The following is a 14,786-nucleotide window of genomic DNA, read 5'->3' as shown; positions in this document are numbered from 1 at the left end:
CCAAGGCGCTGTTGGTTGCAGCTAACAGCTCATGAAGGTTGTCCAGAGAGGGGCTGTGCCTAGTGAGTGGGGCTATGTATGTCTTGGCTTCCCCACTTGCCCTGTAGGTAGTGTACCTATAGCTGGTGTGCTCCAAATGGTGACGATGCTTGTGAGAGAGGACATAGAGTGCCCTCTAGCAGCTTTAGCAATCCGAGCTTCCTTAGTATCCCTCTCAACAACATCATGGTGGATGGACATTTTTGTCCACACGCTGTGATCATCCTCATAGAGGAACACCGACACCTCCCAGTGTAACCCATACTAGGGGTAGGTGTATCAATCACACTTGTACACGGGCTTCAAGTCATTCCCCAGATGGAGCAGGGTCCTCCAAAGCTTGTCGGACATAGGAACACCTTCCACAAAATCATCACTCAACTCTAGAGTCCATTTCTCTGTTGCAGCATCTGGTGCATCTTCAGGATTACCTGCTAGATCAGGTGCTGGTTCTTCATAGACTACCTCCGCCTCTTCTGACTCCACTTCACTCTCCACCTCTTCTGGTTCTCCCTTAATCTGCTTCTCTTTTCAATCTTCAGCTAGGTAGTAGAAGTAGATGGAGTCCACAGGCTCCTGAGGATAGTACTGAGGAATGGCACTTTTGCGGGTAGTCCACCTGGTGCGACCATCTAAAGATAGAAAAAATTAAATTGAATTAGAATAGATATGAAGGATTCCTTAAAGCAAGAGCAAGAAGCATAGAGTGAAAAGAATGACAAAAGCAAGATAAATAAGCAAGTGGAGCAATAAGGATGAGATAAAAGTAAGGATAAGCTTGTTAAAGCAAATTTAAAGCAAGCATTAAGTAAGAATGGCTACTAAAGTGTTATAATCCTTAAATTGGACCATTTTCTAACTAGCCTAACATCCTACAGTCAACACAGCTCTGATACCACTTTTGTCACACCTGATTTTAAAAGCAAAACCAGATGAATAAATTACATCTGCGTCAGGATCAAATTTCAATAATGCAACGACCTCAATAAATACCATAGACAGTGCCAAAACATAAAGATAATATTAATATTTATTACATGACTGAAAGTCCTTATTTCGAATAGCAAAATGAATCTTCATTCTAGCAGCGGAACTCCAACGAGGACGACGACTGCACATGCAGTTGATTGGTGGCACACTTACGCCTAGAACTCCTCAAAATCTTCTGGAAGCTCCTCAAAGTTGACTTGGTTTGAGCAGTAGTTTTAGCAAGGATGAGTACACTTATGGTTGATATTTAGTAAGCGTAGGGAAATGTGTAGTGTAAGGCTATTCAAGGATAGGCTAAGGTTTAACATCATTTTAAGTTTATACCACCCACTTTAAGCATGAACATAAATAAAGATAATAGTATAATTAACATCAATTTAATTCAACTTCCGATAAATTACTCATGTGATGGTCCAGGCCATTCTTTACCATGAGCACAGCTGTTATAAGAGTTTTATACTCTACATAGATTCTACACTTTCACCCCAAGTCATGTAAATGTTCAAAAGAACTTTAGACCCAACCATGCTGTGCGGGCCATGCACAATACCACACTTCCGAGCTGTGATTGCATAGGAACTCTATGAGGCATTTACAAAGATTCCCTAATAAGTGGTAACTCGCTAAGGTTTCGGTGTCTGGCACGCATAAACCTCCCTAGTGGGCATAATGTCTTAGAAAAGCTCACTTTCCAAGAGGACCGGGCTATACAACAACTCAGTCCCCACTCTTGCCCTTTCGGTAAGATTACCTCAAACTAGAGTATCTAATTACTTAGCCAAGACCAAAGCCATGTAGTTCTTTTGGTTGTACTATTTTCCTGGGTGGTTGCTCCATGTTCAAATTAAGCATGGTGATCTTGTGTTAATGGAAGGTATAGCATAAGTAAAACCCAGTTTAAGCATTGGTTCATTAATACAACCATACCCAGTTAGAGCAACTAAGCAAGAACTACCCAACATCATGTAAACCCTGGTTGATCAAGGTGTAGGGATAAAACTAGGCACACCTTAAATAGGACCCATCATGTTTATATGCATAAAGTGCATAGCATATGTCTATTGAACATAAAAGTAAAGGTTGCATAGGATCAAATTGTGATCAAGGACACGACTTGCCTTCCTGAACTTGCTCTTGCTGTTCAAAGTCTTCAAAGCCTTGCACTTCGAATCCCTCGAACTACAATCCTTCTATGCACATCAAACAAATACATACAAGCAAACAAAGCACTAAAATAAGAAAATAATACATCAAATAGTAGCAAGATCACAAAACCAATCTATGCGTCAACGCGAACCCATAGGCGCAAGGATCGCTTAAAATGGATTTAAAATGCTAAAGATATGAGCTAAACAAGGTTCATGGGTTTAACTGCGAGAAAACTAAGCTTTCAAGGGCTAAACATAAAGAAATCGAGGGCTAAAACCTAATTAAACATGTAAACAGAAGGTCTAACGGGTAAAAGAACTAGACAGGATGGTGAGTGGGATTTTATTAAAGAGCAGGGGCCTAAATAGAAGAAAAAGGATCTAAATCTAATTACTTTTGAACTATATGGATCTCAGGTGAAAAAGAGAAAATAGCTAGGGTTCATTAGCAAAAGCGGCGCAGCTAACCCGGTTGACCGGTACGCCAGCCTGAGCTGCCTGACTCGGATCGGAGGGCTGGCGATGGAGGATGGCCGGCGGCGGCACACGGTGGCGGAGCAGAGCTCCCTCGCTAGAACCGAGCGAAGCTCGAGCTTCCAGCCACCAAAAAAAGACAGGATCTAGCCCTAGCTGCAGAGTCTAGGGTGTCGACGGCCTCGATTGCGCACGAGAGGACAAGGTGCTGCTCGGCGGAGCGGCGGGAACTCCGACGAGCTCGTGTGTATGCATGTTGTTCACTTTTATAGATTTATTTGTTCATAATGTTATAATATTTGTTTGCTTTTTATATTAAATTTTTTGATAGAAAGAATAATTTGTTCGCTTTATAAATTAAATTGTTCGACAATAAGAACGATTTTATAATATTTGTTCGTGATGCTAATTATTTATTCTCTATATAAATTAAATTATTAGTCAATAATAATATGTAATTTCCATGTAGTTCTAGTTTTTTAGATTGATTTTATTGCCATGCTTATTATTAGTTGGGTTTTGTAGATTAAGTTGTCTGTTGTGGATTTATTTGTTCGCGATGTTTAATTTCTATTTTTGTCCTATACACTAAAATGTTCATGATGCTTTATTTTTTTCCATATTGTATCATTATTTATTTGTCATGTTTAATCTTTTGTTCTAAAAAAATAATAGCATTCAAGTGTTTGTTCGCAATACTTACAACTAATTAATCTGTATTTAAAAAATTTTAAATTTTTTTATCAAAACATAGTTAAGTGAGGTGTTGTTTTGAAGATGTTGTCGTAAGAAATATAGTGGTGCAATCGGAATCCAATTTTGATGCTCAGTTTATCATTTACGATTTTTTAAAATTTCAAAACTTAAGACTTTTTTAAAATTTCAAAAGTACGCATGTGGGTGATATCACCAACCTTGTCCTCTTTTGCATGCATCCTCGGTGGAAGCGCATGGCTGTTGGGCCTCACGTGTGGTACCGGCCCAAGAAAAAATTGCTTTTGATTTGTTGGTGATGCCGCATCATGCATGCATGCAAGATGCTCGCTCCGCGATCCAAGCAAGGCTCATTCTCTTCGAATTTTTTTTATTTTTATATGTTTTTTTTATTTTGCAGCAATATATAGTTGGATGGAAAAATTGCAAATTTGAGCTATTGCCACCGGCTCAGGCGGCAGAAGGGCCTTACCACTGCCTCAGCCGGCGGTAAGGCCCTCCTGCCAATGGTCAGCAGCCGGCGTAACTGCGGGCGCGTGAGTCGAGGCGTTACCACTGCCCCAACCGGCGGTAAGGGCCTTACCGCCCAGCGGTAAGGCCGTTCCGCCGCCTAGGCCGGCGACAATCGCCCCTTTATAACCCGCCCGCGCCCCTCCCCTCTCCCCACACCAGTGCGCGCCTGCAGCAAGCCAGAGAAGGAAGAGGGAAGAGAAAGAGGAAAGGAGGGAAGGAAAAAAAAAAGAGAGAGGAGAGGAGGAGGAGGGAAGAAAAAAAGAAAGAAAGAAGGAGGAGGTGGAAGAGGGGAAGGAATTTAGAAATATTAGTGGATCTGATATTTAGAAATATTAGTAGATCTATACTTAGAAGTAATAGTGGATGTAGATCTAGACTTAGAATCTTTTAGCTATTTTTAGATAGGAAAAAGTAGCATAGTTAGTATATCTGATTTAGCAAATACAGTAAAATAGAGTCAGCATTATTAGATTTAGTTGTTATGGTAAATGGCTAGAATAAATGAGTTATTAAAATATGATTTTTTTGTTAGGTATTTGAATAGAGTTTTTCGATAACAATATTAGATTTGTTTGTTCTGGTAAATCACTGCGATAAATGTAGGGAGCAAATTATAACTTTTTGTTAGTTATTACAATATAGTTTTTCGGTAACATTATTAGATTTATTTGTTGTGGTGCATGTCTATGATAAAGTTAGTTAGTAAGCTCGGTTTAGTATTACATAGTTGTTTGTTTATTCAATTGAGGTCGTTATTGTAGTTAATTTATGTATAGTGCTGAGAATAATTTGGACTATCCGTTTCATGTATGTTGCCAGGAATGTCGGATAGTGTCAATATTCAAGTGTACTATGGGTCGGGAGATGTTAGATATGGTCCAGAAGGGGTAGATTTGAGTGGATTCCCCTGTTTCACCAAGTGTGTTCCAAGAGCAAGAGAGAGAACTTGGGGGGGCATATGCAAGTGGCTCTGTAGGGACTTAGGTGTTGACAGAGATCAAGCGGATGTGTCAGTGTGGGTTGTAGTGCAAAGATGGCCGAACATAAACTTTTGGGAGTTGGTTCCGCTTGAAGGAACTCCGAGGTATCGAGCTTACATAGATGGTTTCACGAGAAGAGGTTTACCAATCATATGGTATGTCCAATTTTTCATGAAGGGTGGACCTAGCACTCATATTGAAGATCAAGTTGGAGGAGATGAAGTTGAAGCGGAAGAAGATGTGCAGAGTACTGCGGGTGGAAACGAAGAATTTGATGACGAAGAATAAGAAGGTGGAGATGCAGAACATGATGTAGCACCTCGGGAACTAAATGGAGAGGCTGATGAGGGGGAAGAATTTCCTGAGTTAGTACAGCAAATGGAGATGGAAGGAGGGGAGGCTAATGGTGCCATGGAGGAGGACTCGTTGGATGAGGAAGATGATTATCCTGTACCGCTAAATTGGTCAAATTACGACCATTCCACCCTACAAGTCAATGTGGGGGAAAATATTCCTTAGGAGTACAGGGAGAATGAGGTATGCGTGGGGGCTGTGTACCAAAGTGGGGATGAAGTGAAGGTGGCTATTAAGAGGTGGTCCACTTTGTGTTTGCAGTGTCAGTTTAGGGTGGAAAAGAGTAGCCGGAAGGTGTATGATGTCCGTTGTGTGCGAAATGATTGCCCATTCAGGGTGCATGCATACAAGGGCAAATGGAAGGATTACTGGGAGGTAACTAAAGTGGTTGAGCACCAATGCTTGCTGGCTGAATTGGAAGGAACACACCGCAACCTCACTGCTGAATTTGTTACTCAATACATGTACCCTCAGATAGTGGAGAATCCAAGCTTCGATCCCAAGTCCATTATCTGTGCCATAGAGGAGAAGTTCAAGTACAAGATCAGCTACAACAAAGCTTACCGTGCTAAGCAGAAGGCGCTTGAGATGAAGTGGGGTACGTTCGAAGCATCCTACGACAACCTCCCTGCCTTGTTGCACACCATTTGCCAGAGAAATCCTGGAAGCTTCTACGACTTGAAATCATATCCAGTTCTTCATTTTCCAGTCAAACAAGTCCTTCAGCGGTCATTCCTTGCGTTGGGTCCTTGCATTCAGGATTTCCGGCTTTGTCGGCCAGTCATTTGCATTGATGACACATTTCTAACTGCAAGGTACAAAGGGACAATATTAACAGCTATCGGGACCGATGGCAACAATCAGGTGTTGCCGCTTGCGATCGCTTTTGTGGAGAAGGAGTCTGGAGATAGCTGGTACTGGTTCCTCGACAATATTAATAGCTATCGGGCTCGTATTCCGCTTGCGACCATGCTGATCAATAGACATTGGATCCCGAGGTAGAAATAATTAGTAATACTTGTGTTTTAAGTTGAACGATTAATTCATGTAAACTAATTCATTTATTCCGTGGTACAGGTTGCGTGCGGCAGGCCTGCTTCTTGTGGCTAGGCTTGTGGAGAGTGACATGGTCGACCGTTCAGCGTGACGTGGCCGCGAGAGACCCACACGTTTATAGTTCGACATGTCACTGCTAGCAGCTTTGCTCGACCGGTGGCGGCCGGAGATGCACACCTTCCACCTCCCGGTCGATGAGTTGACCCCCACACTAGAGGACGTCTCGATGCTACTGGGCCTTCCTTGTGCAGGGGCCGCCGTAGCTGCGATGGATGTCCCCCCCGCCTGGCACGATGAGCTGCTGGGTCGCTTCGCGGACGTTCCCTGCATAGACGGTGCCCCCCAGTACACCACTTTTAGCAGCTCCCACGGCCCAACGAAGGCTTGGCTCTAGCAGTTCAGTGTGAGTTTCTAATTACCAGCAACTACAAATAATTTTTGGCCATTTTTTTATTGTTGAGACAAGTATGAAATTGTTTTGTAGGTCGAGTACATGAGAGAGGACGCAGACGACACCACAGTAGCGCGTCACTTGGAGGCGTACCTGTTGTGGCTCTTGGTTGGACCCTCTTTTACATGTCGCAAGGGAACTCGGTGCCTAAGCACCTTCTTCCTTACGTGAGGGCCATTGCGGAGGCCCCGCTCGTCGAGGTTCCACAGTTTAGCTGGGGTTTAGCTGTGCTGGCGGCCACGTACAGGGGTCTTTGCACGGGCTGCGTGAAGGTGACTTCGATGGAGCCTATCTTCCTTGGCTGCCCGTTGCTGCTTCAGCTTTGGGCCTACGAGCGGTTCCCGATAGGGCTACCTCGTGTGGACATGTCCCCCTACCCTGGGGGTTTTGACGAGGACGACGTCGACAGACCCACGATGGGGTCGTTGTGGTGCCTGAGGAGGGTACGGTTCTTCCACTACTATTTTTCTATTCATGTTACACTTTGGAATTTCCGAGGTCCTAACTAAGAAATTGTGATTACATTTCTTGCAGGCGGTTTGGATGGGGCTGCAGACAAAGAAGTCCTACCCGGACTTTGTCGGTATGTTCGACACTCTGGTCGACACTGACGTGAGGTGGAGACCCTACAGCTTCGAGGAGGTGGAGTCTCGTGCCCCGCATGCCCTGTGTTCGCAATGCCATCGGGACATAGCGTACTGGATGACGAGGAGGCCAGTAGTGTTCGACATCCACATCAAGGACTACGCGGTTCACCGTGTCATGAGGCAGTTTGACCTGTACCAGGACTCCCCGCTTTCGGCAACGTCAGCGGTTCCAGCTTCAGTTCACAGGTATAGTGCAGCATTTTCATTCTCCTTGCATTAAGAATATTTCGTTTATGTAACTCGTGTAACAATGGTTCCATTAGGGCTAGCCATCAGGGGGGTGGTGGTGGTGGGCCTGGAGTCCTATAGGCTACGAGGATGATTCACTGGGTCGCCCTGTGGGCGACCACACTAGACGAGGTGGTCTAGGAGGCCCGGCCACACGACGCAGATGCTTTCGTAGTGTACCTTCGCTGGTTCTTACCGAGGACCAGGACGTGGGTCCAGCATGTTCCGGCGAAGCCACTGACGGAGACCGCTCCAGTCACCCAGACGTACCCTCGCGCGATAGACGTCAACTACAACCGCGCGGTAAGCTACTTGAATTTTTTTTGTTACTAAACTTGCATCATTTGGTGTGACTAACTTGAAATTTTTTCGCTCCCCAACAGATCGACCTTATAGGGGATTTGGACAGGCAGCTGACGTACAACATCAATAACTTCCCCGTGATGAATTTTGTTCAGCAATGATCGCTACTTACGAGGGCTAGAGACGGCTACAGGAGGTTCCTCAGTGTCGTTACCTGTCGTGGCGGGCATGGGGACATCATCCGTCCACCACGACCTCCGTACCCCCGTGCGTCCACTCCAGCTCCTACTTAGCAGGCTAGTACATCCTCTCACCAGCCCATTCGTCCGCCAGCAGCCGGCACCTCCTACGTCATACCACCACCACCGCCACCGTCTTGGCATGCCACAACAGGTCCGTCCACCGTTCCACAGATGCAATACGCATGGTCCTCTTGTCCTTCTTCAGTTGCACTGGAGCTACGACCAGCAGGTGCGTGATGTATACATATTGTAACTCCATTTTAAGAACGCAACGAAACTAACAAAACAGTTTCCTTTGTGATTGTAACAGGCTACGTAGACCAGGGATGGCATTCGGGGGACTCGCACGACGAGGCAGCGAGGTCCATCGGCAGTGCTTGGATCGATGACCTTTTTAGAGTGGACCCCAACCTGCTTGGTCCTTCCCAGCTGGCAGACGCCTCGGGTCCCGCACAGGGTGCGACCCAGTTCCTCGGGACACCACAGGGTCCTACACAGGGCGCATCGTCCCAGTACCTCGCAACACCTCTTGTGGAGGGAGCGGGAGGACGTCCGACTCACGACGTTCACCCGCGCGGAGCCTTGGACGTACGACCGGCAGCAGACCAGAGCAGCGCAGCGGGCAGCAAGGCGTGGTCGTGGTGCCGGCGAGCCTTGTTTCAAGCGAGGACGCATTTAGTGCGTAGGGAGACTTCTTATTTTTATCATTTGTACGATTACGATATGTATGATTATCTTTATGTGCGAGGACTGCTCAATCTACATAATAAGTTAAATGCTTTTCATTGTTCGCGTGCGTTTACTATACAAGTATAAATATTTCCCAATTAAGAATTAGAAGCACACAATTGAAATAATTGATAACTACGAATGAAAATCGTGCTTGGCAAATAATGGAGTACATGACCTAAGCACAACAAAATGAAAGGTCCAATAGTACACAACATTATCCATGAATAAAACATGGACACAACCGCACACAACGGAGTAGTAGCCAATAACAGAGCCTATTGAGTACAACGAGGCCACTTTCCCTTCCTCAGGGCATCAGGGTTCTCCTCCATCGCTGCTTTTGCTCAGCGTGCACACTCAAGCCTCATCTCCCTCTCCTCCCTCTCCGCAGCAAGACGCCTCCTTTCCTCCTCTTCCTTGTGCTCTTTCTCTGTAGCCTCCTCTCTGAGCCTCTTCTCCATCCTCTCCTTGCTCTCTGCCGCCCACTGCAACATGTACTGCATGTGCTCTTTGTCCTCAGGCTTGATCTCAGTGTCAATCCACTACTCAAAATCACAGAGTGGTGGAGGGGTCTGCAAAAAAAGTATTTATTACAAAACAAAAAAAGCATGCAAGATGTCATATGGCACAAAATAATTATTGCACAACATCAATTCCTCACTATCTTGTTAATGCGGCGCTGACGAAGTGTAGGCTCAAACACAAAGTTGGAACACATCCAATACCTCTGCCTATACGTGTCCTCTTCATCGGACTTGGCTACCTTGCAAGGATCGCCGCAAAAGCACATGGGCACTGGAACACCACTAGGCAGAGGCAAATGGTTGAAGGTATTTTCGGTCAACGGAACACCACTCCACCTTTACCATTTTCTTTGTAAGAACCAGAAGCAATTAAGATTAAATCATACGACTACCAGTTAACGTACGGTTGAATAACGTGCACTAAGATTACCTTGCTTTACCAGCTTTTCCACACCTTGGCATCCTACGGTTGTATAATAAAAATATTAAAAATTCATGAAACTATACTAGTAAATACTTCTAGATCTAAATACTAAACTATGAACTGAAAACCGAATGTACTATACTAAGTAAGCTACATTTTTAACATTGAAAAACACATAACATATCTGTAGATCTAAATATTAAACTACAAAATAAATACCGAATCTACTATACATACTAAGCTAGATTTTTAGCATCTAAAAGCACAATGTATTTATAGATTTACTATACTACGACATTAAAAAACTTACCTGAATCCTAGGAGATTTCTTCCCCTTCTTTCCTCTCTTTCTTTCCTCCTTCCCTTCCCTCTCTCCCTCTCTGATTCTCCCCTCAAAAACAACAGGTCTGAATGAGGTGAGCTGGGTGGCCTGGAGGCCTGGCTGCCGGGGGGGGGGGTTATGTAGTGGGAACCCTGCCGGGCCAGGCGGCGGTAAGGGTCCTTACCGCTAGCCCAGGCACCCGCGCGATCCTTACTGCCGGCCCAGGCGGCGGAAGGGACTTACCGCCGGCTGGGCCGGCGGTAATGACATGGGCCGGCGGGGTCGGCGCCTCGAGGCGGCGGTAAGGCCCTTCCGCCGCCTGGGCCTGCGGTAATAGCCCAAATCTACAATTTTTCGATCCGACTATATATTTATGCAAAATCAAAAAAATATAAAAATAAAAAAAAGTTCGTTCTCTTCAGGCGACAATATCTGCATACTTGTTGGGTGGGGGTCCATGATTTTGGGCCCCCCCAAGCTGCATAAAGAACCACTTCCCTTACGGCCAACATGGGCCGGGATACGTAGGATTTTTTTTATAAATAAACAACTCATCACCGTACGTGCCTTACCAGCATTAAAGAAACCTAGCATGCACGCAGGATGGTCTTCTCTTCCTCCGCGCCGCAGCCGCCGCCGGCGAGTGGCTGGGCTGGCCTTCCACGAGACGTCCTGTGGTCTGTCTTCACCGCGTTGGGGCAGCGCGAGGTCCTCTCCGGCGCTGGGCTCGCGTGCGCTCCGTGGTGGCGACTCGCGCGCCACGAGCCCGCCTTCTGGCGGCAGATCGATCTGACGACCGCGCCGGACGACTTCACGGTGGAGGTCGACGACGATGAAGACACCAGCGACGAAGAAAGCATGTGGAGCTTGTTCGGCGGCGACGACGACGACCTTCAAGGCGGGCAGATCGATCTGACGACCGCGCCGGACGACTTCACGTTGGAGGTCGACGACGATGAAGACACCAGCGACGAAGAAAGCATGTGGAACTTGTTCGGCGGCGACGACGACGACCTTCGAGGCGGGCAGATCGATCTGACGACCGCGCGGGACGACTTCACGTTGGAGGTCGACGACGATGAAGACACCAGCGACGAAGAAAGTATGTGGAGCTTGTTCGGCGGCGACGACGACGACCTTCCTGTTCCTATTCGTATCTGCGAGGAGAAAACGCCCAGCAAGGACTGCGACGACTCGTCGGCATGGAAGGCGATGGCGCTAGCTGCCGTCGACCGCAGCTCAGGAAAGTGCGAGGCTTTCTGGGGCCGCGCCGACGTTGAGGTCCTGCTCTACCTCGCCGACAGGTTCGGGCTTGTTCTTTTCTCTTCGATAGCATATGGGGCTCCGAGTTATTTTTACTAGCTATTACTCCACTGAATTAAAAATCCTACTTCTAGTTATTCCAAGCAAACTAGTAACATAGTAAAATTAAATTGTCACATAATGTTTCAAGCGTTAGTTCTTCCATATATACACTTCATCAGTTTGAGGGAATTTTCCTTACGATTAGGCGAACAAGTGTTCATCTGATATAGTTACTTTTGTTGGAAATTAATCTTGATAGTAGGAAAAGGTTTGTGATTTATTTGCTAGTGCCATAGACTCGTAGCAGAAGTTTGCTGAATCTGTGGTCAGGTGATGAACTCGTTTGTGTATATGCGTATGCGTGGTGCTATGCAGCATTACAAGTGTCTACTTGCTGGAAGCTAGGTTTTGGTAGGCGTAGTTTCCATTAATTGCATTTAGAGCAACTCCAAGAGGATGCTAATCTTATCCCCAATACTTTTTTTAAGGAAAAAAAGAGAAAAAACGAACTCCAACAGTCCACCCAAAACTCCCAAAAAAATAGCGATGCAAAAAAACATCCCTTCACCCTGCATATTTTAGCGACGTGCGGCCTTCCCCCAATCCCCCCAACCTCCATTCCCGCGCCCCCTTTGCGCGCTCCTCTCCCGGTATTGGTTCCAGTGGCGGCAGCGCTGCTCTCCCGGCGGCGCCCTCCTCTCCCGAAGGCGGCGCTCCTCTCCCGATGGTGTCCCGGTGGCGGCCCTCCTCTCCCGGCGTATATGAATAAATAAGGTCTGAGACTCCAGCCGGTGTCCCGCAGCAGGTCTGAGGCACCGTCTCCCACGTATGCACGCACGGCAACTCCATGCACGCATGGCGTCGGCGGCCTGTGCGCCTGGGTGCTGTCGACCAGAGCCACACCACATGCCATGCTCATGGCCGTGCATCAAAAGGCTGGCAGCTGATAGATTAATTGATGCTTTTTTGCCCAGAGAACCAAGCTGAGCATAAATTGGACGCCTCAAGGTCAGATCCATTGAGCCGTGGATGCGTAATGGAATCATTGCATTGCATGCGATGGAAGGAAAATTGCAGGCAAGGTAGCGGCGGCGAGCTTGCAGGCAAGAAGAGGATTCGCGTCGACCTGGAGCTCGAAGCGGAGGAATTGCTATACGCAGTAAAGGAATTTCTGTGCACATCGATGAAGATGCTTCGGTGGACAAGAAGTAGAGGAAGATAAAGGGGAAGATAGATGGACTCGTCCTCGATCGAGTCCAAGAACACAAGGCAGATCTGGAACTCGACGCCGGCGAGGGGCTTCTGGTCACGGTGGTGGGAAAAAAAGCACGGATCCTAATGAGTCCAATACGATGACGTGACCTGTTTTGAATTATTGGGGGTAATTTTTAGCGATCTGCTGTGGGCTGATACGTTTTTAGGGGAAATTTTTTTTAGCATAGCCCCCAATAACTCGTTTTGGGGGAGAATTTTTTAGCATACTCTTGGAGTTGCTCTTATGCGTGTGTATGCAAGTTCATGTTATCGTTTGTGATTTAATATGCTAGTTTTTGTTAGGAGTATGCATGCTAGTGCAATGAGTCCGGAACGTGTACAAGATTGGAGAGCTTGCACATCTGGCTGATTAGATGCTTCAGAACATATATACAATCATACACCTGTGATAGAATTTTGTAACATGAGAAACCGAAAAAAGGAAATTCTAAGCTGTCACGTTCTAGGGAAACTTTTGTTTTATTGAGTTTCTAGTGTTCGCCTGTGTTAGATGTTGGTGAAAACCCAACAGCTATAAACAAGTGAGAACAGTATTTGTGGAGCCTCGGCACACAATACGGTGTTGTATATAAAAATGTACATCAATGGAATGAAATCTATGATTATAAGGAAGTATGCCGATAAACAGTAAGTGATATATATATGCTAAAGTGTATAATGAAAAGTTGCACAAGTATGTCATTGTGGAAACCGTCTCTTTGTCGCAAGGTAGAAGGCTCTACCTAATATGGTTTGAATTCTGTTGCTAAATACAGATGCAGAAAGTTCTTTGAGTGGTTAAATCAGATGTTATGTCACAGATATCCTCAGGGATTCATAGTCCTTTAATTTAGAACATTTGGTGGCAGAACATAGAGGCTCAGAAGATAACCTAACCAAAATATCTCAATTCAACTTGCCAAGAGATATAGTTTCAAAAATAAACAAGTGTTGTATACAAGCAATTCAGAACAAGGTTATGGGAACCATTATTAGCTTCCAGGTTAGACGTAAAAGCCCTATTATCTGACATGATTGGTATCTAATAAATGCTGAAATTTTGTTATTGTACAAACAAGTATATCAAACATAGAGGTACTTGGTACTCTGGAAGATGAAATTATGTGAAAGGGTGACAGTGCAGGTGCCGCATCAGATTCACGTAAGTCGTCCATTGGTAGCGAAGATGAAATTCTATCTTGTTACATAAAAGCACGCACCAAGTTCATGATTTTAATTATATATTTTCTTCTCATCTCATTTTAACATGACACTATTAAAATAGTTAGTTGCCGCATAAAAAAGGGTAGTGCATCAATTGATCTATACATGTATTTTACATATGGCAGAATGCAAGAAACCATGGTTCTTGCGATTAAAGTTCATTCATCATTTGTGTCCTTGCTTTACAGTTTTCCTTTTTTGGTTTATACTTTTTTTTTTGGAAAAGGATAAAATTCCGACCTTTTTGCATCATGCAATGCATATGGCGTAATCAGATGAAAAACAGTAATCCAATATTTTAATCCTGCGCTTTATGCCTTTATCTAAAGAAATGATGGAATTTTGCAGGGCGTCATCTATGAAAAGCCTCCGTGTGGCATCACATTACGATGTGTCCTCTGAAGTATTTGCTGAGCTGATCAAGAAATTCCCTCTGCTCGAGGAGCTAGAGCTAGTGCTAAAATATGATGCCATTGACACCAAGTCAGAACAACCATTTACCAATTCCTTGGTGGAGCTGTTCCAATCCACTTGTAAAGCTTGCTGCCATCTACAGCATTTCACGGTGCGCTGTGCTGGCAAAAAGCAGGGCTCTGACAGCCCAACGCATTTTTCAATTCCAATGATGCACGGCCTACACTCTGTCGAACTTTCTGGTGACAGCTTAACCAAGGATGTGGTGATGCAGATTGTCGACAACTGCCCTAGCCTCAAGTCTCTGAACATTAGTGACGTGCACTACCAAGACCGGTGGGACGAGAAGTTGCTGAGGAACAAGTGCTATAGGATAAAAAATCTCAGACTTCCATCTGGGTGGTTTCATGACTATGATAGCGATGAATCACTATTTGACGTGTCATGA

The 14,786-nt window shown here is 45.4% G+C and overlaps 1 protein-coding gene across 1 annotated transcript; it reads left to right on the top strand.

Annotated features, from left to right (window-relative positions):
- Positions 1-10,744: 10,744 nt before the first annotated feature.
- Positions 10,745-14,786, top strand: LOC111256766. The gene is made up of 2 exons (XM_022825284.1): positions 10,745-11,445; positions 14,273-14,786. Exons 1-2 carry the CDS (start codon positions 10,745-10,747, stop codon positions 14,784-14,786), a joined length of 1,215 nt encoding a protein of 404 aa, XP_022681019.1.

This window comes from Setaria italica, chromosome III, assembly GCF_000263155.2.
Source record: "Setaria italica strain Yugu1 chromosome III, Setaria_italica_v2.0, whole genome shotgun sequence".
Lineage (NCBI taxonomy): Eukaryota > Viridiplantae > Streptophyta > Magnoliopsida > Poales > Poaceae > Setaria > Setaria italica.
This window is presented reverse-complemented; position numbering and strand designations above follow the sequence as displayed.